We start from the raw sequence: 23,188 nt of genomic DNA, 5'->3' as shown, positions 1-23,188 counted from the left end.
TAGTGATCCAGTTAGTAAATAGAGCTAATAACGGGAGATCAGAATTTAATATAGTTCTTTTAACTAAGGCTTTACTCAACGTTTTATTGTTACTGGTTATAACGTTAAGAAGTGTTATAAAATACTGAACGTCATAGGGTTGTATGCTCTGTGTTTCTAAAGAGCTATCTCTTTTCAATGAAGTCTAATATACCAAGGCGGTTCCGGATTGGACCGTTCCTATTGAGAGGTGGCCTGGGGGGCGATTCGCGTTCCGGGAGCCCGACCTCTGAAGTGCCCTACCGCTTCCCCAACTAGGCCCTAGCTGCCCCATTAGGCAGTAATTCTCCGATTGGAGTTTTAGATTATTCTTGCTTCTCCCCAATCTTTTTTTTTTTTTTTTTTTTTCTTTTTTTTTTTTGTCCTTCCATTCTTCTTTTTATTTTTCCTGCCTCTATCTGTGTCTCTCACCACTCTTTCACTGCAACTCTTCTACTCTAATCTATTTTCCCCCTCCCCCCCTTTTTTTTTTTTTTTTTTTTTTTTTTTTTATATATCTCTAATAGTTCCGGGTTCTGGAGAGGTCTGGCGACCCGGCTCCGTTCTATCAGACATGTCTCTGAAGTTTGTATCTTGGAATGTGAAAGGCTTAAATGCTCCAGAGAAGCGTTCCAGTTGTCTTTCTGACCTTTGGAGACAGAGACCCCAAATTGTGTTCCTACAGGAGACCCATTTTCGGGCTGACTGTATCCCTAAACTCCACAGCAAACATTTCCCGATAGTGTACCACAGTGCTTCACCTTCCTCAAAGTCTAAAGGGACAAGTATCCTCCTGGCTAAAACTTTGCCTTGGCAGCTGAGGGACCTCCATGCTGACCCGGAAGGTAGATACCTTTTTGTCAAAGGTACTATCCAGTCACAGACATTTACATTTGCGAACCTGTACTTGCCAAATATAGACCAATTGTCTGTGCTTGAATCATGCCTGGACGCCTTGGCTTCCTTCACAGAGGGAACACTAGTATTAGGGGGAGACCTTAACCTTACCATAGATCCCCGTAAAGACACATCGTCGGGATCCTCGGCCCTCTCTCTGCGATGTCGGAACCGAATCAGGGAGCTACTGCATTCTTATCGCTTAGTCGACATATGGCGGATTCTTCATCCGCAAGAGAGAGATTACACCTTTTTCTCGGCTGTCCACAACTCATATTCCAGGATTGACCTCTTCCTGGTCTCCCACGCTACGATTCCACTTGTCTCAGGGGCACAGATTGGACACATCGCTCTTTCAGATCATGCTCCGATCTCTTTGACCCTAAATTGGAAACGCCCGACTCCCAAGAGAGCCCCATGGCGTCTAAACGAATCTCTTATCCAAGACCCTGAGGTGAGAGCGGACATTCTGCGAGAACTGAATCTCTTTTTCGAAAGTAACAAACAATCGGTCCCCAATCCGCTAACTATTTGGTCAGCGCATAAATGTTATATAAGAGGCATATTTATTAAACATGGTCACAGACTCAAAGTAGCCAGAGAAAAAATGCTATCTGACTTGCTAGTAAAATTACATGACTGTGAAAAACGACACAAACATCACCCAGATAAAACCACGGAGGGAGAAGTGACCAGGCTCCGAGAGCAAATCAGAGAGCATTCTCTGTTCCACGCTAAGAATAACCTCTTGAGGATACGTAGAAACTTTTACGAATTTGGAGATAAGTGCAGCAGAACACTTGCAAATGCTATAAGGACCCAACGCAACCTTTCCTACATCACTGCCTTATCTTCACCCACAGGATCCAAGATTCACGATTCCGCAGAAATGGCGGAGTCTTTCAGGGTATTCTATGAAGCCCTGTACAACTTACATTCCTCTCCCTCGGGGGTACGAAACCAAAATAGCGTGGAATCTATAGAGGCGTATCTCGCAGCTGCGAAACTACCTTCCCTTAATGAGGAGGAGGTTGATTTGCTCTCGCAGCCTATCACCCCAGATGAGCTCACAAAAGCTTTAGCAAATACTCCGACAGGGAAGGCACCAGGCCCCGATGGTTTCACCATCACCTATTATAAGACTTTCCAAACTCAACTGGCAGCTCACTTCGTTACTGCTTTCAATGCCATATTGGATAATCACGCCATACCTTCAGATATCCTGCAAGCCAATATAACTGTCATCCCTAAGCCTGAAAAAGACCCGCTGATGTGCGCGAGTTACAGACCTATCTCCCTTCTTAATTGTGATCTGAAGCTATTCACAAAAATCCTGGCAGAGCGAATAGGCTCAGTTCTCCAACGTATAATCCCTCTAGACCAAGCAGGCTTTATCCGTAACAGAGAGGCGCGAGATAATACAATCAGGACGATCAATGTAGTGGCTAGAGCTAAACACCTCAACATCCCATTCATTTTGTTATCTACAGACGCCGAAAAGGCGTTTGACAGGGTGAATTGGACTTTTCTCTTGGCCACCCTGCGACGTTTTGGCATGCCAGCTCCCATGTTATCATGGATTTCCGCCATATATTCCTCCCCCACGGCAACAGTAAGAGTAAATGGGATTACCTCTAGCCCCTTTAAGATAAGCAACGGCACGAGGCAAGGATGCCCACTTTCCCCGCTCCTCTTTATAATGGCACTAGAGCCCTTATTACAACACATAAGGCTTAATCCGAATATCAAGGGACTCGAGACGGGTACTTATCATCATAAAATTGCCGCGTATGCGGACGATCTGTTATTCTACATCTCAGATCCTCATACGTCTCTCCCTAACTTACTATCGGCAATAGATAAATACGGGGAATTATCGGATTTCAAAATTAACCTCCAAAAGTCAGAAGCGTTAAACATCACTCTCTCCCCTAGTTCCCGGGCCTCTGTTAGCGGTAATTTCCCATTCAGGTGGTCTCCTCAGGCCATCAAATATTTGGGTACAAAAATCCCCTCTGACCTACACCTCATTTATCATCTCAATTTCCAACCACTCCTGAATGTGTTCTCCACGGACCTAGACAGGTGGAGGGGACTGGCGATCTCATGGTTCGGCAGATGCAATGTATTAAAAATGAACATCATGCCGAGACTACTCTACCTCCTCCAGGCATTGCCTGTTAGGATTCCACAGGAATTCTTCCGTAAGTTACGATCAGTATTCGTCAGATATGTCTGGCAGGGCAAACCACCGAGGCTCAAGAGATCCCTATTACAGAGACCAAAACTGAGAGGAGGCGTTGGCCTCCCTGACCCAGCTCTCTATTACACAGCAGTCCACATGAACAGAATTGTAGATTGGTGCAGACACTCATCACACAAGCTATGGATTGGATTAGAACAGGAAACAATTCAGTTTCCTATTGAGGGTTTACCTTGGAGTGGAACTCACTCTTCTAGATTCTTGCCTGCCCACCCATTGCTCGATACCACCTTGGAGGAACACCGTAGATACTCCAAATTGGCGGAGACGCCCAATTTTCCATCTCCAATGACACCCATAATTGGACACCCGGATTTCCATCCAGGCCTATCCGATAGATCCTTTCGGCTCCACTCAGATCGGAGTCTAGTCAGAGCCTCCACTTTTTGTGGATCGACGGGTTGGAATGACCCTTCTAACACATACCCTAGCTTTAACAACTCCGTGCTAGGCAGATGGAAGATCCTACAGCTGTCACATTTCCTCAGATCCCTTCCAGAGGCCAAGGGTTTCTGTAGACAACCTACACCTTTTGAGGAGTTGTGCATGGGCGAGGAGCCAATTCGAAAATCTCTCTCTCTCTCATACAACATTTTACTGAACCATACGTCTCAACAGGATCCCCCTTACTTGGGGAAGTGGGAGAGGGACCTAAACATCACGTTTACAGAAGACCAAAAGATTCGAATCCTCTTCTTTGCACATAAATCCTCTTTATGTAGTAAATACCAAGAAGTTACCTTCAAAATTCTGACACGATGGTACAGGACCCCTTCGGTGCTGGCATCCATTTTCCCGGGGCACAGCCCTTTGTGCTGGAGATGCAGTACACAAACTGGCACACTGATCCACGTCTTCTGGGAATGTCCAGCCTTGGATCCTTTCTGGAGACAAGTGTTGGAAATCATTCACAGACTCACTGGTGTGTCTCTACGGAACAATCCAGCGGCAGTCCTCCTGAACCTGACTCCGATGTCTAGCAAAAGGTATCGCAAATCTTTGCTGAAACACCTCTTGAACGCGGCTAGGGCGTGTATTCCCAGCATGTGGAAGCAACAGTCCATTCCAACAATGACACAATGGTTTAGCAGGGTCTCTGATATTCAGCAAATGGAGAGCCTCACGGCTGCTATCGGGGACAAAGAAGAGGAGCATAGCACCCGGTGGACACGTTGGAATATGTTCCGCTTTTCAGATGAATACAACTCGTATACATAGGTGTCTGTCCCCTGGATGCTTCGGAGCTGCGGGTCGTCGGTCTCTCCAGGGCCCTATACCTACCTCTCCCTTTTTTTTTTTTTTTTTTTTTTTTTTTTTTTTTTTGTTTCTCTACTTCTGTTTCCTCTTATTCTTACTTCCTTTTTCTCCCTTTGACACTACTAGTGTCCTTTGTCTCTTTTCCCCATCAGTAAGGGGGGAAGAGGATAAAAAAATAAGAAAAAACCCCCGGATTGCAGTATTCCATTGTGGTGCCAATCCTATGTTCGTGGGAATGAACACCATAATTTTTATATAATGCAATACGTAGACTTAATTCACAAAAAAATGGCAGAGCGCTACTCAGATTACAGGCATAGACTGGTGAGATTCCTTGAGAAGTCACATAGTTAGTCATAAGGCATCGTTGGAACACCTTCGCTTGAATTATGCTTAGTTTAAGCTTACTATTTAATTACGGATAGAGGGCACTCTCCTCAGCACTGATGGATAAATCAAACTGGAACCGTTAACCTATGACTACCTGCCTTAATAGCACATTTCAAAGGAAACATGCCTGTTGTTAAACCAATATATACTTAAAATTCTTTTATTTGATGTTTGTGATAAATACTAACAAGAAACAGATAACTGTTGTACTGCATTGTTGAATTCTATGTATAATCTGCACTCCCAAAATAAAGTTATAAAAAAAAAAAAAACATTATCGCCTGGATCTCCTATCAGCTCAGGAGCAGGCGTTTGGTCGTAAGGTCCTTCAGGCAGTTGTCCCTCCCTAGACTGGTAAGTTCTAGCTCATCGTCTCATGGGCTGTCCTGGAAGACGCTTGGAGAAAAGCTGAGTTAGACTTACCGATAACTCCTTTTCTGAGAGTCTTCCAAGACAGCTGGATTTCCACCCGGTATTGTCTGAAGTTATGTGTATTATGCATATGTTTTGCAGGGTCCTACGGTTCTTGAGAATACTGACATGGGCCTGGAGGACCGCCCTTTTATCTGGTGGGGGTGACGTGTTTCCTGTCCTGGTAGGAGGAGCCCAAGGTCTCATGGGCTGTCCTGGAAGACTCTCAGAAAAGGAGTTACCGGTAAGTCTAACTCAGCTTTTTTTCTTCTCAGAGTAGAGAACACAGACACATTGGGAGTGGAGAGGTCATAATGAGCTGTCTTTACAGCTTTCTTTTGTTGGTGTCCAATTTCCTAAAGGCAGGTGCTACAGTTCTAGGAGATTTAGGTTAGGATCCATGAAGGGGGCCATTGCTGACTCAACTTCTGCACAATGCGCAAAGCATGGTTCACTGTATCCATACTTAAAAACAAGGTGATAATGTTGGGGTGGGAGCACTGGCTGATAGCCTAATCAGAAAAATGGCTTTTGCCATGTTCCAGCAAGCTTGTATACAATTTCTGTAGATTCCCCACACATGATATTTTACTGGTGGTTCGCAAGTAAAATGGGGCAATAATTATACTGAAAATAGGGGGCCTTCGATAAAAGGGACCAATTGCAGCCCTTTACTAAAAACATATCATTACAGAATACCTTTCTATATACAAATGTTTCCTCTCTTGCTAGCTTACTAAACAGTGATGTTGATATATCCTTGCTAACACAGGAAGGGGCCACTAATGGGCTTTTTAAAAAGAAATGATGATCCATTGCAACTAGTTTAAACCAGACAGAACAAAGAAAGATTTGACAATTAGGTAAGGTATGGGCTATAACACATTGTTTTTCTTTATTTTTTGATTGAGTATGTTGCCATAATGTATCGCATTCGTTTCTTTATCACATGAGCAAAAGTCAGAAAATTTGGATCAGAACCACACCAAAATAATCGTGACTCAACAAGACACATCAAATATTATACAATTTAAAAAACTGTTTTGGAGCCATGTTTTCAGATTTACAGAAGAAAAAAAACACAAGAGAAGCTCAATGACATTCTGAATATCGTAGGTGACAAGACCATTGAACTTACCATGTGAACACGGTACAGGATGCTGATTCCTAAGGTCATATATGGCTTGGAGAAATCAATAACCTTTTCTCTTTCTGCTGTTATTGTGAGACCAGCAACGGCTAAATCTGCTTTCTGTAGAGGTACATATAACAGAAACAGGTAATCCTTACTAGTATTATTGCACAGCAGTATAAGTGAAGAAATTATACTCTGCTTAAGAAAAAAAAAAAAAAACTTTTCATATTGCACTTACAATATGAGAAAGTAATATTCCTTTGGAGATATAAACAGCAGATATTATTCACACTGCACAAATTACCTATGTTATTGTGTTATTACACTGAAAGCTCTTGGCTCTTTTATGTGGATTTTATTGTTCAAAAATGTAATTTAGGCAGCCAATGTGATGGCATTAACTCTGCGAACCTTAAATTGATATGAAAATGCACGTCTTTTTTTAAAAGTATGACAAAATATATTTATCTCAGGTGCTCAACAAAAGTTTTATAAGAATAGAAAATACAGTATATCTGAACTATAAGAATCAGAACACTAATATGTTGAAACTGCCACTGATACACTCTGATATATCCTGAATGCATGGATTTCTATTGTTCAATCCACTACTAAATTATATTGGTGGTAAATGATCTTTGACATACCGTGGAGAATTTATAAAGAGTTTTTATGACACTCTTTAGAATTTCTTTGTGCCTCCACACAATAAATGTTGGTGCGGGTGACAGATTCATGTACTTGTTGTAAAAATGTCACTATTAAGAACTACCTGGATCTTCTGCATGTGTTGGTAGAATTACCAAAACGGGTGGCAGGGATATTTGAATCTGAGGCAGGCCATTTTAAAGGGCCATAGAGCCAGCAAAGTGAAAAATGCTGCCTAATGTTCAATCTCAGGATCCATAAAAAGGGGAAAAAAAAAGCTATAATATATATATTATAATTTTTTTAATTTTTTTTTTCGCAGGTCTCTTTGATTTGGTCTGAGGTCATAGGTCCTCTTATTCTGTTCTTTCTCCAGTGGTGGGCAATGAAGCATTTTCCTGTACATCCAGGGTGGTAAGCTGGACCTTAAAGTGGTTGTTAACCACTTCAGCCCCAGAGGATTTTACCCCCTTCCTGACCAGAGCACTTTTTGCAATTCGGCACTGCATCGCTTTAACTGACAATTGCGCGGTCGTGCGACGTTGTACCCAAACAAAATTGACGTCCTTTTTTTCCCACAAATAGAGCTTTCTTTTGGTGGTATTTGATCGCCTCTGTGGTTTTTATTTTTAGCGCTATAAAACAAAAACAAAAAAAGCGTAAATTTTGAAGAAAAAAAAAACGCAATATTTTTTACTTTTTTTTTTTTTTTTTTTTTAAATATCCCCCAAAAATATATAAAACTATTTTTTTCCTCAGTTTAGGCCAATTTGTATTCTTCTACATATTTTTGTTAAAAAATAAATGAATAAAAATCGCAATAAGTGTATATTGATTGGTTTGCGCAAAAATTATAGTGTCTACAAAATAGGGAGTAGTTTTATGGCATTTTTATTTTAATTTTTTTTTATTAGTAATAGCGGCGATCTGCGATTTTTATCGGGACTGCGACATTATGGCAGACACATCGGACATTTTTGACACTACTTTGGGACCATTGTCATTTATACAGCGATCAATGCTATAAAAATGCATTGATTACTGTGTAAATGACACTGGCAGTGAAGGGGTTAACCACTAGGGGTCAGTGAAGGGGTTAAGTGTGTCCTAGGGAGTGATTCTGTTAGGGGACTGGGCTTTAATACACAGGACAGTGATCACTGCTCTCGATGACAGAGAGCTGTGATCTCTGTCCTGTCACTAGGCAGAACAGGGCGCGCCCGCGACACCGCTTCTTAAAGGGGGCGTACCTGTACGCCCTTTTGCCTACCAGCACCATTCTGCCGACATATCGGCGTGTGCTGGTCGGCAAGCGGTTAATCCACTTATATAAAACTTTATATAAGCCCCTCTTTGTCCTAACAACAAGTGCTCCTGTATGTATGCTTTATTAAAAAAATGCCTCCTTTGTCGTATTTCACAGAGGTTCTTTGCAATCACATCACTGGCCGACTCTCTCCTCTGGCTGACAGATGCAGTGGGCGGGGCTGAGATTTCCCCCCCCTGACGTCAGTTAGGACACAAGGAGGAGAGGAGAGAGAGCAGGCTGGCCATGTGATTGCAGGGAACCGCTGTGAAATACGATAAAGGAGGCATTTTTTGAATAAAGCACACAGATAGGAGCACTTGTTATTAGGACACAGAGGGGCTTATATAAAGTTTTAACAGTTATGAAAGCAGCAGGAGCAAAGGGGGCAGGGCACTGACACAGGGGCAGACAGGCAAGGAGAGGAGGAGGGACAGCGATTAAAAAATGGTAGAGGTTCTAAGCATTCAATAAGGTACAGTGGCGGCTGGTGCTCAAATTTTTTTGGGGGGGGCGCAAACAAACTGAAAATTTCAGAAAAAACACCATCAATTGCAGCCTCACTGTGCCTGTCAAATGCAGACACCGTGCCCCATCAAATGCAGCCACTATACCCCATCAAATGCCCCCCCCCCGCCCATTGGCTGTCTGACCAGGACTTACCCCATCTTGGTGGCGGGTCAGGCAGCGCGTGATGGCGGTAAACTGTGGGATGGGTAACCGGTCAGGCGACGGTTCCTGTGTCCTCCATGCTTCTCTTCTTCCCTTCTGCTAAGGCGTCCAATAGGATCGCCTGTGCCTTCAGCCAATCAGGTGCCGTGTATTAGACCTGCGCTTCCTGATTGGCGGAGAGGCGGTTCAGTGTTAGAAAAGCAAATATTAATTTTCTTTTCTAACACAATTGGGTGGGCTCCGAGCGCAATGCTCTGCACTCCGAGTCCACCTTTATTGAAGCCTAAGAGCCTATGGCTCTAATCAGGTGCTTCAAAAAAACACCCCCCCCCCCCACTGTAATTCAGGCGCCTGGCATCCGAAAAGGGGCCGGATGCCTGAATAGGGCATGGCCATGGATCGATTCATGCTATGCATGAATCTATTCATTATGCATATAGGGGGTGGCGTGACAGAGGGGGCGGCGCCCGTGCGCCCTTACTGGGCGGCCTGTCCCAGATTAGGTATTTATCAAGTAGTTTAAGTCTTGATCACCAACAAAGTTGAACCTCAGTTAAAGTGGAATATTTTGTGCGGTGGTGAATTACTGAATATATCATATAGCATGTAAGCAAACATGTTTTTGAAATATGGCCAAACCATAAATATGTACATTAACTTAAAATATTTATTTAGACACTGATCCACTACTACAGTTAGTTGCACTATATAACAAGGCACATGCTCTTACATTATACATTGCTTATTACTTCTATAATTTTTTTTATCACTCTGGATTTCATTAGCTTATAAGCTTCTACAAGCATTCCCTATATCTGGGTGTTAGCATGTAGTCCACACCCCTCATGGCCAGAGGTCATATTTCTATACCATGTCCCACATTAGAAGAATCAGAAAGACAACATTTTTGACCTGCCAGCGATCGTGACACTGACTACAGAGTAATTTCTACAGTGACAACTTAGAGTGCCATCTTTCCCCACCAGCTCTGGTACCACATAACTTTTTACCTTCTTAACCAGCCCATAGGCTAGGAGGAAGCGGCTGTACACATCACAAAGCTTTGAACGCCGTGTTTCCAGGCTGAGGTCCCTAGGGCTGGTTCCATTCCACAGTGGGGCCCTAGGATATAGACCCAACTGCTCGGAAGAACCAATCACAGCTACCAATCTACCCTTCCTTTAGGACCTCTGTCTCTGCCACCACCGCTTCCACTCCCAAGTTGGCTGCTCCTCTGTGTAATTTCACTCCTTTGTAACTCAAAGGGTTTACCCGGATATACATTCTATTCCCCGAAGAGTTAAATTGGTTACCCAATCTCCTGTGAAAAAAACTGTAGCTGCTGATCTTTAAAAAGCAGCCACTCACCTGTCCCACGATCCAGCGGTGTGCTCACCTCAGCCTGTTTGTCTGCTGTCTTCCTTTCCTGGCACTGGCATCTTAATTGTGGGCACCCTCCTGTGACAGCTTGTGGCTTCACAACCGGGTGCCCACTGTGCTTGCATGAGAAGTGCTGCGCATTGTGAATGGTCCCACAGTCTTCTGGGACCTGTCACTTGTCCCAAAAGACTGTGGGCAGGAGGGGGGGGGGGGGGGGGGAGGGAGAACTGGGTGCCTAGGCGGCTGGGTACCTGCCCCCCACTTCTCAAAAGTGCCAATTCTTTGATTCTTCGAGAGGAGTGGGGGATGAGTCCTTAAAAGGATAGTTCACCTTTACAAAAAACCTGCAGCTCTGGCTAAAGATGAATAATACCCTTGCTATAGGTGTAGGCCGTTTACATACCTTATGAAGCCTAACTGGAATACTCCCAGGACATTGCTAAGTGAGGCCTAGTCATCATCGCTCCACCATCACAGGAGTGAGCTCTTTCTCTGATTCAAACCCTCCTCACATACTCTCTCTCCCCTGATGCAGTAACTCTGAACTCAGCGTTTGAGAACTCACTCCTGTGATGGTGGTGAGCAGTGATGACTAGGCCTCACTTAGCAACATCCTGGGAGAACTTAGCAATGTCCTGGGAGTATTGCACTCAGGCTTCATACGGTATGTAAATGGCCTCTACCCCTTTAGCAAGGGTTTATTCAACTTTAGTCAGAGTTGCTCAGTTTGTTTTTATCTACAGATACCCCTTATCTGCATAGGCAGTTTTATGGTAATGGTGAACTATACCTTTAAAGCAGAAATCCCCTTTTGGGTGGAGCTCCACTTTAAGCTGTAGAACTCACACTGTTCACCAAAGCATGTTCACATTAACTTCACTCTCCTCTTCAGAATGACCAGGCCAGTTGGTGTAGTTTGATCATGAAATACTTTACTAATAATTCCAACATCAGATTCGCAAGCAGTTCTCAATAACTGAATGTGTTTCTTGGCCTTTTGGCTAAGATCAAGTATAGTATCTGTTCTTATCAGTTGCCAGAGGAGGCGCTGTGCTGCTCCCAAATTAATTGGGAGGGCTATGCAAATCCTCTGATGTAATTGTACCTGGATGGTCTGTTTCAGCAGAGGCCATGTTGGCGCTCTTAGGACATAGAGGCTAATGCATGGTCGAATCTGAGCAGGCCTGAAGGGTGTTACTGGTGAGGATGGGTGCTGCACTGGGTCTGGCCAAAGGGCTGGGTCATCCCGGCCTTCTGGCTAGAATTGGTGTGGTCGCTCTCCCTGTCAGCGTCTGGTGGAGGAGCTGTCATCACCCTGAACGGGGGTTAGGGGTGATGGTATGCAAATCCGCTTGAATGATGAGGGCCTGGAGGGTTAGCACCAGTGGAGGCTGCTTTGCTGTCAGTGGCTCTCCCCGAGAAAACCTGGAAGGGCTCTCTATCTAGCAGGGACAGAGGGCTGCACTGGTCCGGCTGAGGGTCGGGCCTGAAAAGAAACCCATGGTATATGTGCCCCTGGAGTGGCAGTCCAGGGGTGCCGTAATATCACTGAGTGAGGGTCACTTTGATTTATGCCACCATGGTCACTGCAACATATCACACTTTTTTTCCATCTGCCTCCTGGGCCGGGCCTTTTGGCTGGGACCGTAGGAATTTTTGATTTCCGGCCAGAGGAGGGCCTGGTCATTGTTTCACACAATGACTACTTTTCATTCTCCTCTCTACTTCCTTCTTCCCCACTTTCTTTTATTAATAGTTTGTCACTTTTTGCATTTTTATGTTTGTACACGGTTTTTGCACGTATGACTGGTAGGGTGTAGGTCTTCGGGCCTGCTCTGAAAGTCTTGGGAGGGGGTGGACAGGGCCTTCTGGCTTAGGTTTGCCCTCTCTCTCATGGGGTCTCCCTTCGGGGGAGCCCCACCTAGTACTTGTATGGGTCTGTTCTGGCAGACCCTCCAGAGAATGGGGTCCGTCTGGTTTCGGCCAGATGGACCAAGTGTAAGTACCCCAGTCCCCGTCTGGAGCCTAATACCCCAGGGGATCAGGGCAAGGCCCTCTGATTTTAGAGGGCTTGTGTACACCCGTTGCACACTTTTGTGTTTCACTCTTTATGTGTGTGCACATTTTTTTGACAAGTTTTGACAAGTTTTTTGGTGACGTTTTTGAGTCATTTTATAACAGAACATAGTGCAGCAGCATCCTATTATAGGATGCCAGGTATATTTAGTTTTTTTTGGCTTGCTCTGTAATCAGGAGTAGCAATGAGAATTTGCCTTGGTCTGATTATGGTTTCACAGGCTAGGAGTTTGATTGTTTCCCCCTGCCTCCAGCCAATCCCTGGGGAGGTGGGCCCAGAAGGTGATGGTAAATAGGTCGGAGTCCTGGGAAGACTTTTTTCTCTGTCAGGGATAGATCTGTGAGCTTCAAGGGGCTGCTCGTCCCCTAAGCACCTCTGGACTGAATGTTGGCCTTCTCTATCAAAAGATCAAGTTTGGGGAGATGGCTTCTCCAGGAAATTTGAGTAGCGACCCTAACTGACTCCCTGCAGTAAAGTAATTAAGAGAAATACCTCATAGCCCACAGTTGTGAGACTTTAGCTGTTCTTTACTTTTTTTTCCCCCTATATATATATTTTATTGAAATTTAATACACAAATACAGGGATATATAAAGTGGATAAATGTACACTGTTATAAGACAATAGATAAAATAAAATATCCAGTTTTGTTTTGTTCAGCAGTACCTGTAGTAATATGGGGAGTTAATGGAACATATTTAACCTTAATATATATAACTTTCTCGCATGTTACGTGGGGAGAAAGCTAATAACAGATTTGGATGACTTGTAGCTGAACAAGATCTGCGTGTTAAACATAAGAGATATAGAATATAATATAGATCATCTCTGAACGTGCACAAGGCAAGACAGTCATGCATAGAAAGGGGGGGGGGGGGGGATTAAATCAGATGAGGTACTAGCCAGTAGTTGTTGCCTTATAAGTTTCAGTTTGCCCAGGGAGTCGTCAGGTCACCTTGAGATACCACTTGGTATACTGGAATTAAGTCATCAAGGCCTGAATTTTGAGTGATGATAGAGTATGCTCGATAAATGGACACCATCTCATAAAGAATTGTTTTGTAGGGGCGAAATTTTGCAGTTCAGTGTCCAGTTTCTCTCGATAAAGTATTGTTCTGAGGTTAGTCTTTACTGCCAGGATAGTGGGTTGTCAAGGGGTAGTCCACACTTTTAAATTGTTCCTATGGGCCGCCAGGAGACAGAGGTGTGTCCATTGAGAGATATTTACTCTGGGTGTTCCCCAGGCATGATGGTTTAAGCCTGTTGTAACCAAATAGCAGTAGCAGAGGTTTCTCTGAGATTAGTGAGTTTGTGATGCTTTGTATAAAGGTAATCATCTGGTCACAGAAGATAGAGATCGGGGAACAGAGCCAAAAGCGATGGAACAGCGAAAGGTTTGATGGACCCACATTTTGGGCATACTGCAGATTGTGAAGGTGTATTTAAAGATTGAAATGGGATGAAAGCCCTGTGAATTAATTTGAATTGTGTTTCCAAATTTCATTGGTGATGCACTCAGGTTTTTAAATAGCCTTCCTGAATTTTAATCACCCTAATTCAACTACTGGAAGGTCTTTGCACCAGTTCTTGAAAAGTGATGTGGTTATTATGGTATTGATATCTGAGTGTAGCGATTTGGACATCAGGACAGCAGGAAGATATATAGGCAAGCGCCTGGTTGTAGTAGAAGAGATGCGTTACAGGTAGTCTATATTCAGTCATTAACTCTGGAAAGGGTTTCGGCTTCATTGTGTCCATATGGAACAGAGAGCTTGCCTTTACCAGGCCCTTGGTGTGCCAAAAGTCATATGCCTTGTATTTCATTGCTTGTGGAAACAAAAGGATTGCCGTGAAGCCAAAGGTGTTGGGAGACCGAAGAAGGAAGGTGACTTTTTTTTTTTTATAATCTCCTGCCAGGAAGTAATAGTGTCTCGGATTAAGATATTATTTTGTAAGGGTTTTTGGAGCGATTGAATCTTACTATGCAGGATGCTGGAGAGATGATAAGGAGAGACCAGATTAGATTCAAGAGTGTAGTTCACATAAACAGAGGATTGGGACAACCAGTCTAACCCATACCTAAGCAAACAAGCTAGATTGTACATCCTGATATTCGGGATACCAGCACCTTCTTCACTTTTGGGAAGATGCAATTTGTGCAAAGCAATACAGGGTCTCTTCTTGCACCATAAAAAGGGAACAATAGCTTTATTGAATTTCTTTACATCTTGGTGTTTTAAGAGGATGGGAATAGTTTGAAGAGGATAAAGGAGGTGAGGGAAACTCACCATTTTAATCAGGTGGCATCTTCCAAAGAGTGATAGGGGTAGAGTCATCCAAGCCTCTAACTCTTTCATAATTTTGGCAAAGGGGGGGTAATTGAGGTTGTAAAGAGAAGATGGCTCCTTCCCTATTTTAGCACCTAGATATGTAATAAATTGTTGGGCAAGAGAGAAGGGGTAGGATGCGTTCCATCTTGGAGATGGAACAAGTAAGGGGAAGCACTTCACTTTTATCGTAATTTACCCATAGATCAGAACAGGTGCGAAACAGGTTCAAAATAGATAGTAAGATATCTAGATCGGAGAAGGGATCTGACATAAAGATTAACATGTCGTCGGCAAACAGTGCTGTACGCAGCTCCCTTGATCTGATATGGATACCATAGAGGGGGGGCAGAGGTAAGCAGGTATCTCAAAAGAGGCCCTAGGACTAAAATAAATAACAGAGGAGATAGGGTCACTTTCGTGCTCTTGGTTAAAAGACTGATACTCCGACCAGGCCTTGTGGATGGTACATAAAAAGTCCTAATTTTGTGCCAAATAGGTGGGGAATTTCCAAAGTTTAGGAGTTGCAGGTGACTGGAGGATGTTTAGAGTTAGAGATATGGAAGAGTGATCGGAAATGGTCATCTCACGTATAGAAGAATCGCTGATGGATGAGAGGAGAGGGGAACAAAACAGATAATCTAGTCTGGCCAAGGAGTCTTAGGGAGGGGAATAAAAAGTAAACTATCTGTAGGATTACTTAGACGCCATTGGTCTAGCATGTTCAAAGCTGACAACATGTGTGAGAGTGGAGAGTCTATGTGTAGATGTGAGACCCAACTTAGCTCTATGGGGCTTGTGCGATTTGCAGTCTTCCACTGGATGCATTACGGTATTGAAATCACCCCCTACAATGTGGAAGGGTTGTGGGTGTTGCATGATCCATGCAGGTATGTCTCTAAAGAAGGATGAGCCGGGGGAATTAGGGGCATAGACATTAGTGATTTGAATAGTGCGAGATGAAAAATGGAGACTTAAGGATACTTTATGGCTGAGGTTATCCCTGGCTACCGGCTTGATGGTACAGGGGATGGTTTTTGTGCAGCAATATAATCATTGCTGCGTGATGGCCTACAGCTGGGGATCCCACCACCTCCCCATACCCAGAGTTTTTTCAGGCGGTAGAAGTTGGCTTCCACTAAATGGGCTTCCTGAAGTAGAGCAATGTCTGCCTGTAGGCGTTTAAGGTGGCGCAACACTTTCATGCGTTTTATGGGGGAGTGGAGATCTTTGACATTCCAGGAAATTACTTTTATATCGGCCATTGAAAGGGAGAATGGGGTCCTAATGAGTGAGAAAGGTATAGCATACTGCCTGTTGAGAGTTATGGGAAGAATGGATGTATGACTCTGTTCAGCAACTTGTAGAAAAATTCAAAGGAAAAAAATAAAACAACCAAGAAAATAAGCAACAAACCATAAAAGAGCACTGGCTTCTCTTTTTTCCACGCAATGCGTTACTAGGATCTAGATCCCTAAAGCCCTTATCCATTGGCAATTGAGGGAGACACCCAACAGGAGCAGTGAATAGCATAGAGATGCACATGAGCTGCACCCTTGAGTAAAGCATGCTCTTCAGTGCCATAAACAAGAGATTATAAGCATAACAGCAGATGGATTAACTATGAAACAAAGGACCGGGTTCTAACTAGATTAGTAAAACAAGAATAAAATATCATGCAATCATAGAGTTAGGTAAAATTTCCATGACCATCAGTAAGCCTTAGACAAATTCAAAACATACAGAAGGTACCCTCTCCATGGTTCAGGAGATTCGTCTGCGGAGAGAAGGATCTAAACTTGATATTTTTAGTGCCTTCTTTACACAGGCTCCGTTGATCCTTGCGGGAAAGGAGTGCTTTTTTGGCTGGCGGCATTTCCTCTGAGGGTTGCAGATTTATAGATTGCAGAAACTACTCCGCCTCCAAAGGGAAATGGAACGTGAGGCGCTTGCCTTCTGATGTCATGAGATGCAGGATGGTGGGGTAAGCGAGGGTAAATTTAAAGTGATGGTGAAACAGAAAAGATCTGCGAGAAGGCTTTACGTTTGCATAATACCTCTGCTGTGTAATTTGCGAATAGGAGAGTATGGCCTTCAACTTGCAGGGTGCACTGGTTCCTGAATCTTTGTAAAAGCTGTTTATCTGCGTAGTTTAAAAAGCGTACAATGAATTGCCTGTTTTCCATAAGCTGACCCAGCCTATGCACTCTTTATCGACCCCCAATGCCTTGAGAAAGGTGGAGGAGCATAGCATAGCCAGGTCAGCAGCCTTGACTGATTCCAATGATGCACAGATTATTTCGCCTGGAGCGGCTTTCCAGGTCTTCCAATTTTTCCTGGAAAGCTAGCAAAGCCTCACCATGACCCTGGATAACATTAGATTCCTGATGCATGTGTTCTGCTAAGAGACAGCTGATTCTCTGTGGTCTGTATTCATTGTAGCTGTAGCCCCAGCTCCATTTGAAGCTGAGCTATGCTCTGTGTCACAGCCGCTTCCACAGCAGTGGAGATGGTGGGGGTGAGAAGGGCTGCTACAATCTCTCTGCGATGCAGGCATATGATGGATCCACCACTGCAGGGTAGAGGGAACTGCCAGGGGAGATGAGTCAGGGCAGAGATCCACTCTAGAGTATTTAACATGGCCACAGGTCCCGCCATGTTGATGTTGGCTGGCGGCTCTGCATTGATATTCTGGCTGAGCTGTGTGCAGGAGAGGGATCACTCCACAAATTGATCCATTTGATAGACCGGTACCCACTGTATGAGTGACGGCAGAGGATGAGGTCCTGTGTTGGCTTGTGAGGCAAGATTCTGTGGGAGCCCTCCTCTACATCAGGCAGTGCCTGGACCGGTAGCCTGCCAGCTGTTCTTAAGCGTTTTGGAGTACCCTATGCCCCTTATCCCTCTTCTGTTAAAGTTCTGCAAGCAATAAATCTCAAAAAGACAGCACTTTGTGGAAACTAATTTTCCATGAGCACATGAAAAGGGATTAACATAGTGGGCATGTTGGCAGGCATTCCTTGGGCAGTTTCAAATCATTAACTGGAAGATAAGGCAGATCTGGCACCATAGGAGAGGAGTATGAGGAGTATATACAGTATGCACAGAGTGGCAGGGAGAAGTGGTGACAGGCAGGGACAGACAGGAAGAGGCAGTGCTGTAATAGGGAAGACATGCACAATGAAACCAATGCGGCTGTGCTTATAAAACCAACTGTTATAGCTTTAAACTTTCCTCCAACTATGTAATTGTTTAGCACTTTGAATCCTCTATGCTTAAAGCAGAACGGGCAAAAGCACAAGAATATACAAGATTTTATTTTATGCATGATTTAGTTATCCTTAGTTTAATTACATATCAATTAAGGAGTGTAAGGCTGGCTATACACAGATCAAAAATTGTCCGATTCAGCAGGAACCAGCCAAATTTCAATCCATCTATAGGAAACCTGGTTGTACTGAAGTCGATCCATCAATAAACTTCAGCACAACCAGCCTGTCGTTTTTTTTGGGCGATCACAGCCATCTGCTATAACTGCCGTCGGTTATCATTTTTATTCTAACGGCTGGGAAACCTCCTGCTGTCAGAATACAATAGGGCAGTGGGAGGGATTCCCCCATCAACACAGAATCTAGCAATATTCTTTCCCTCAACCGGTGATTGAAGGAAAGAAAATTTTATAATGTAGGACTTGCTTAAATCCTCTGACACATAACATTTGTGCGATAAAAAATGACTCTTCAGGAACTTTGCTGATATCCAGCAGTTGCTGAGATGGTGGTACCCCATTAACCTGATAAGCCAGCAAGATTGAGATCCATAAGGAAGGCTCACTGCATAGACAGACAATCTGGAGCACAGAAACTGATTATATCACCTGTTGCTTTTGTTTGCTGCATCAGTTGACAAAGCACCATGGGGCTGGAATCTTTCTTCCTAATTTATTGTATTTAATGTCTGAGCCTTAGATTTAGGTCTAAGGTAATATAAACTAAGAGCTATTTATAATGGAGGATCCAAAGAAGAAAAGGCAGGAGGAGAAAAGCCCAGCCATGTGACTTCCTATAATGGAGTTATTTCTGTTGCTTTAAGCAAATACAACTCTGTAAGCTCCCCAGCCTTCACACTATGGACTGCATTTTATGAATGGGCTTCAAAATGTAGGTTGTGATGTGCATAACCTTGTAGAATACAAGAGTGAAAAGAAATATCTGCTGTATAAAGAAGCCCCTAAAAGATTAAAGAGGTAGCTGTTGGCATAAGCCGTCAACTGAAGCATTTTGCACACCCTGGTGCAGCTCATCTAACAGGTGCAGATCAGATATTTCCACAGACATACCTCTACTTGTAAACTCATGAGCTTATAGAGTGGGAACAGAAGTGGGTGGAGAAGTTAACACAGATGTGCTTCTTTTCAAAATCATTTGCCTCTGCCCTCCACAGCAGGTCTTACAAGTATGATGAAATGTTCAAGTCTCTTCTAAGCTGAAACTTAAGTCTGGTACACACAGAGTTTTTTTCTCACTTAGACACCTTACTGCACTCTCCATTAAGGCCATATGGGAGGGCAAGATGGTCTTTCTTTGGGTGAAACTTCACCCAAAAAGGAAAGATCCTGTCAGGAGTCAGCACAGGAGATGACCAGATACTGTACATGTAGCTACACACAGAAACTGGGACCAGACCATGTGTGTGTGTATATATATCTATGAAGTGAGATTTATTTACAGCAAACAATAACCAAACAGCAATAAACATGAGAATGCAGGAAAATCAAAACTAAAATGACAAAATGCCTAAACAGCAACCTAACAATACTGTATACACACAAATGTACAAATTAGATACACACAAGGCATGAGAGAGCAGGGAGCAGATGGGAGGGGGAAAAAACAAAACAGAAGGGGAACAAGGCAGCTGGATACTGGATACAGGGCAAGGGCAAGTTTAAGAGTAAATGTCAACAGAGTCAGACTGCAGCATAACAAACAGGGTACAAAACAGGAGCAGCCAAAAACACTGAGGTGCAGTGTGCTAGTGGGAGCAACCTTATATAGCCAAATAGCAGTTGAAACCAGGTGGAGCTGATCACTGAAACCAGCTGGCTTCTGGGAGATACCTGCTGGTAGACACCAGAACTGCAGCTATTAGCCCTGAGAACCACAGTGCCACCAGCAAATGAACCAGGTCCTAACAGTTCTGCTCTTCCTCCCCCCCCCCCCCCTCTTCAACTTTTGGCATAGTTTATATTGTTTTGGGGGAGAGCGGGTACCTAGCTTTGGCAGGTACCAGCTTCCACTTTCGCTCCGATCCCCTAGGCGATTGGAGCAGAAGTTCTCCTCCCCCCTTCACTGCCCACCTTCTGAAACATGTCACAGGTCCAAGATGGCAGCAAGACCATTCACAAAGCGCAGCCTGGATTGTGCATACATGGTGGCCAGCCGGCTGTGAAGCCACAAGGAGTCACAGCTGGCTGCCAACAGTTAACATGCTGGCGCTGGGGACCCAAAGACAAGTGAAGAACCAGACCAGGTGAGGATGCGTGGACAGGTGAGTTTCTGTTTATTAAAAGTCAGCAGCTACAGTTTTTGTAGCTGCTGACTTTTAATTTTTGCAGAACTGACTGAAAAAATGCTTTAATCCATGTTAGTTGATTGGCATTCACTGCTGCCATGTACGTACAGAGCTCAGTAGCAGGCTGATAATTCGGGCACTGCAGATTCAGTGTAGAAATAAGTCAGCAATGGGGAAAAGATCAGCTGCAGGGAGACCACATGCAAAATTGGTTGACCAGTGTGTTACCTGTTTATTTATGGCCACAGCTTCCAGTTTAGTTCTTTTTTTAGACAGTGGTAAATTATTTCCTTAAATTCAGTTTGCATCCCATTTGTTTACAAACTATCATTCACAACCAGGTTGTAGTATTTTCATTCTATATGCGCCTTACCCTGGATATCAGTTCTCCCACCATTCCAGTCCAAGTTCCATTCACCTCTGAAACGCCATAAAGACCATCAGCAACCAGGCGAATTTTATAGTTAAAATGCAAGATCTTGGATAGCTCCTTGAGCATGTCCACACAGAACCCCTCGTAGCGTTCATTACCCTGCAGATCATGATGATTTGGTTTAAGCATCACGTATGGGTTTTCCTTTAAAAAGAAAATAGTTTTGGTTATTGCCATCAGCTTAGGTGATTATCTGAATGCTATTCTAGTAATTATATGCAAGTATAAATCATTTAGATATTTGTTTTTACATATAATTTGAAAATACATGCTGTTACCTTGGGGCCATATGACAAAGATTAGTTATATGAATGTTTAAAAATTAAAAAAAAAAAAAAAAAAAGGCACATGAATTGTGAACCCACTTTAAGGAGTTTTCTATAAAAAAGATAGTATAAAGAAAAGTTGTGTTTTTGTCGTGAATTATTGCCACCATATTTCATATTCTTGTGTTAAACTTCAGTTATTTTTATTACACTACTATATTTCACCACAAAAATATATAAAGAATGATTTAATCGACCATTTCCCAAAGCACTTCAATAGCTGGAAATGTGCAGACTTACTAGGATAGTAGTGATGATTAATGTCTTGTTAGCCAAACTGTCAGAAATGTTTTGGAAGAAGTGTCTTTTGTCCATAGATAGACCATTAGTGACATGCCATTGTCCAATCTGGAAAGAAAAAAATATGTACAAGTATATAATGTAAAGGTAAAAGCGAAATAATTAATTGGCATAGCAAATTTTAAATAAGTGAAACATAGTATATTATCACAAGCCAATGTGTATTTGATCCTCAAAATTCTGGAGTAGCAGCAGGTTACGTTAACAAATGATCCCCTTCTTCCCACTCGCTCCTCCACCTTTCAAAAAGCCTTGCGTGTCAACCTATGCACTAATCCAACAGCCATACAATGGAATTCACAAAACCAAAAATGAGCAACACGGATTATAAATGTCAAGTAGTGAGCGTGGCCGCTAAAGAGAAATGACTTTGGTCTTTAGTATTCTGTATAAACAGAGAATAGACAAGCTGTCTCTTTAAATCATATAATAGTAGCTTCCGTATTCAGTGCCTTATATGCATTTGTTACAAGTGAACCAAGGCTTTCCAAGTAATACAAGTACTCCAAATGGTACATCTCACACCTTTAGGGTATACCTCTGCTTGTAACAGCAAACACATCTTCACAGTGTAGAATTTTAGTAGACAAATTAAGTGTAACATAGATCCTATCAAGTATTTTTAGCTATGTAAAAGCAAAAGGAAATCTAAACCCAAAAGCAAAAATATAATATATTGAAGCTTGCAAGTCCTTGGATGTAGTGGCTGCATTTGTTTTCTTTCACAGCCTTGTCTTCCTTTATTTGTAGTTGGTAATCCTGCTAATAAATGTAAAAATGAAACTGCGCTGTGTACAAACCCAATAGCCCTAGCTGCAACTGCAAGTGAAATTACATACAAGTAAAGATAAATAGAAAAAGTAGCTGCGCTCTCAAATTACGTGTTAATCCAAATAGAATAACAAGCAAATATAAATGAATGAAATGAGAAATTAAATGACAAGTCCCAAAAACAACACAATCCTGTGACGTATATAAAGTCCTCCAGTAGCGGACATATTTCTGTGAACAACTGACTCAATGAATGGTCAAATGGTCGTCTCTCAAAAGTCAAAAAGTAAAAAAAATAAAAATAAACAAAAATCAAATCCTGGAGTCCTCAGTGAAAGAATAAGTGATTGTAGCAACACAATAAAGTGAAGTCCTCCATGACTTGAGAGACAACGTGAATCCACCACCACAGAGTGCAAGCTTACCAGCTACACAAGCTGATCGAGCTTGTGGCTAATACCCAGCCAAGGCCTTTAATCCTCCCAGCACCTCCAATAGCCGATGAAATGGGCGTTCCTGGATAATGTGTATGTGTTCAGCGGTCAGCCACTACAGTCAACTCGATGCAAGTGTTCATAATGATCCAGAAAAAAAATAAAGGAATCGCCATAGGTTAAACCAGGTGGCATTTTATTTGGATAAAAAAGATGCTTACAAGCATAGAATGGAAAAGTTTAAAAGCAATAAAGCAATAAGAGTGCGGGCTGGCAAGCACTAGTACAAAAACGTCCGTGCAAACAACATAATGACATCAGCAAGTTGCTCCTCCCGATGCATTTCATCACTTATCTGATGTCATGCTTGGGCGTTTTTGTACTATTGCTTGCCGGCCAGCACTCTTATTGCTTTTAAGCTTTTCCATTCTATGCTTGTAAGCATAATTTTTTTATCCAAATAAAATACCACCTGGTTTTACCGATGTCGATTCCTTTCTATTTTTTTTCTGGATAGTTATGAACACTTGACTCTAGTGGTTGGCCGCTGACCGCTGAACACATCCACAT

At 43.0% G+C, this 23,188-nt stretch overlaps 1 protein-coding gene and 1 pseudogene across 7 annotated transcripts in view; one reads left to right on the top strand and one right to left on the bottom strand.

The window, feature by feature from the left end:
* Positions 1–23,188, bottom strand: part of GRIK4 (glutamate ionotropic receptor kainate type subunit 4) — a 925,106-nt gene that overhangs the window by 87,623 nt on the left and 814,295 nt on the right. For all 7 annotated transcript variants that reach the window (XM_073602576.1, XM_073602574.1, XM_073602569.1 and 4 more), the window contains 3 exons: positions 21,354–21,461; positions 20,728–20,931; positions 6,375–6,488 (listed from right to left, as the gene is read on the bottom strand). In XM_073602576.1, coding sequence (XP_073458677.1) covers positions 6,375–6,488; positions 20,728–20,931; positions 21,354–21,461 — 426 coding nt within the window. The remainder of the gene's footprint in view (positions 1–6,374; positions 6,489–20,727; positions 20,932–21,353; positions 21,462–23,188) is intronic.
* Positions 11,359–11,469, top strand: LOC141111511 (U2 spliceosomal RNA; annotated as a pseudogene).

Source organism: Aquarana catesbeiana, linkage group LG10 (assembly GCF_042186555.1).
Source record: "Aquarana catesbeiana isolate 2022-GZ linkage group LG10, ASM4218655v1, whole genome shotgun sequence".
NCBI classification, from domain to species: domain Eukaryota; kingdom Metazoa; phylum Chordata; class Amphibia; order Anura; family Ranidae; genus Aquarana; species Aquarana catesbeiana.
This window is presented reverse-complemented; position numbering and strand designations above follow the sequence as displayed.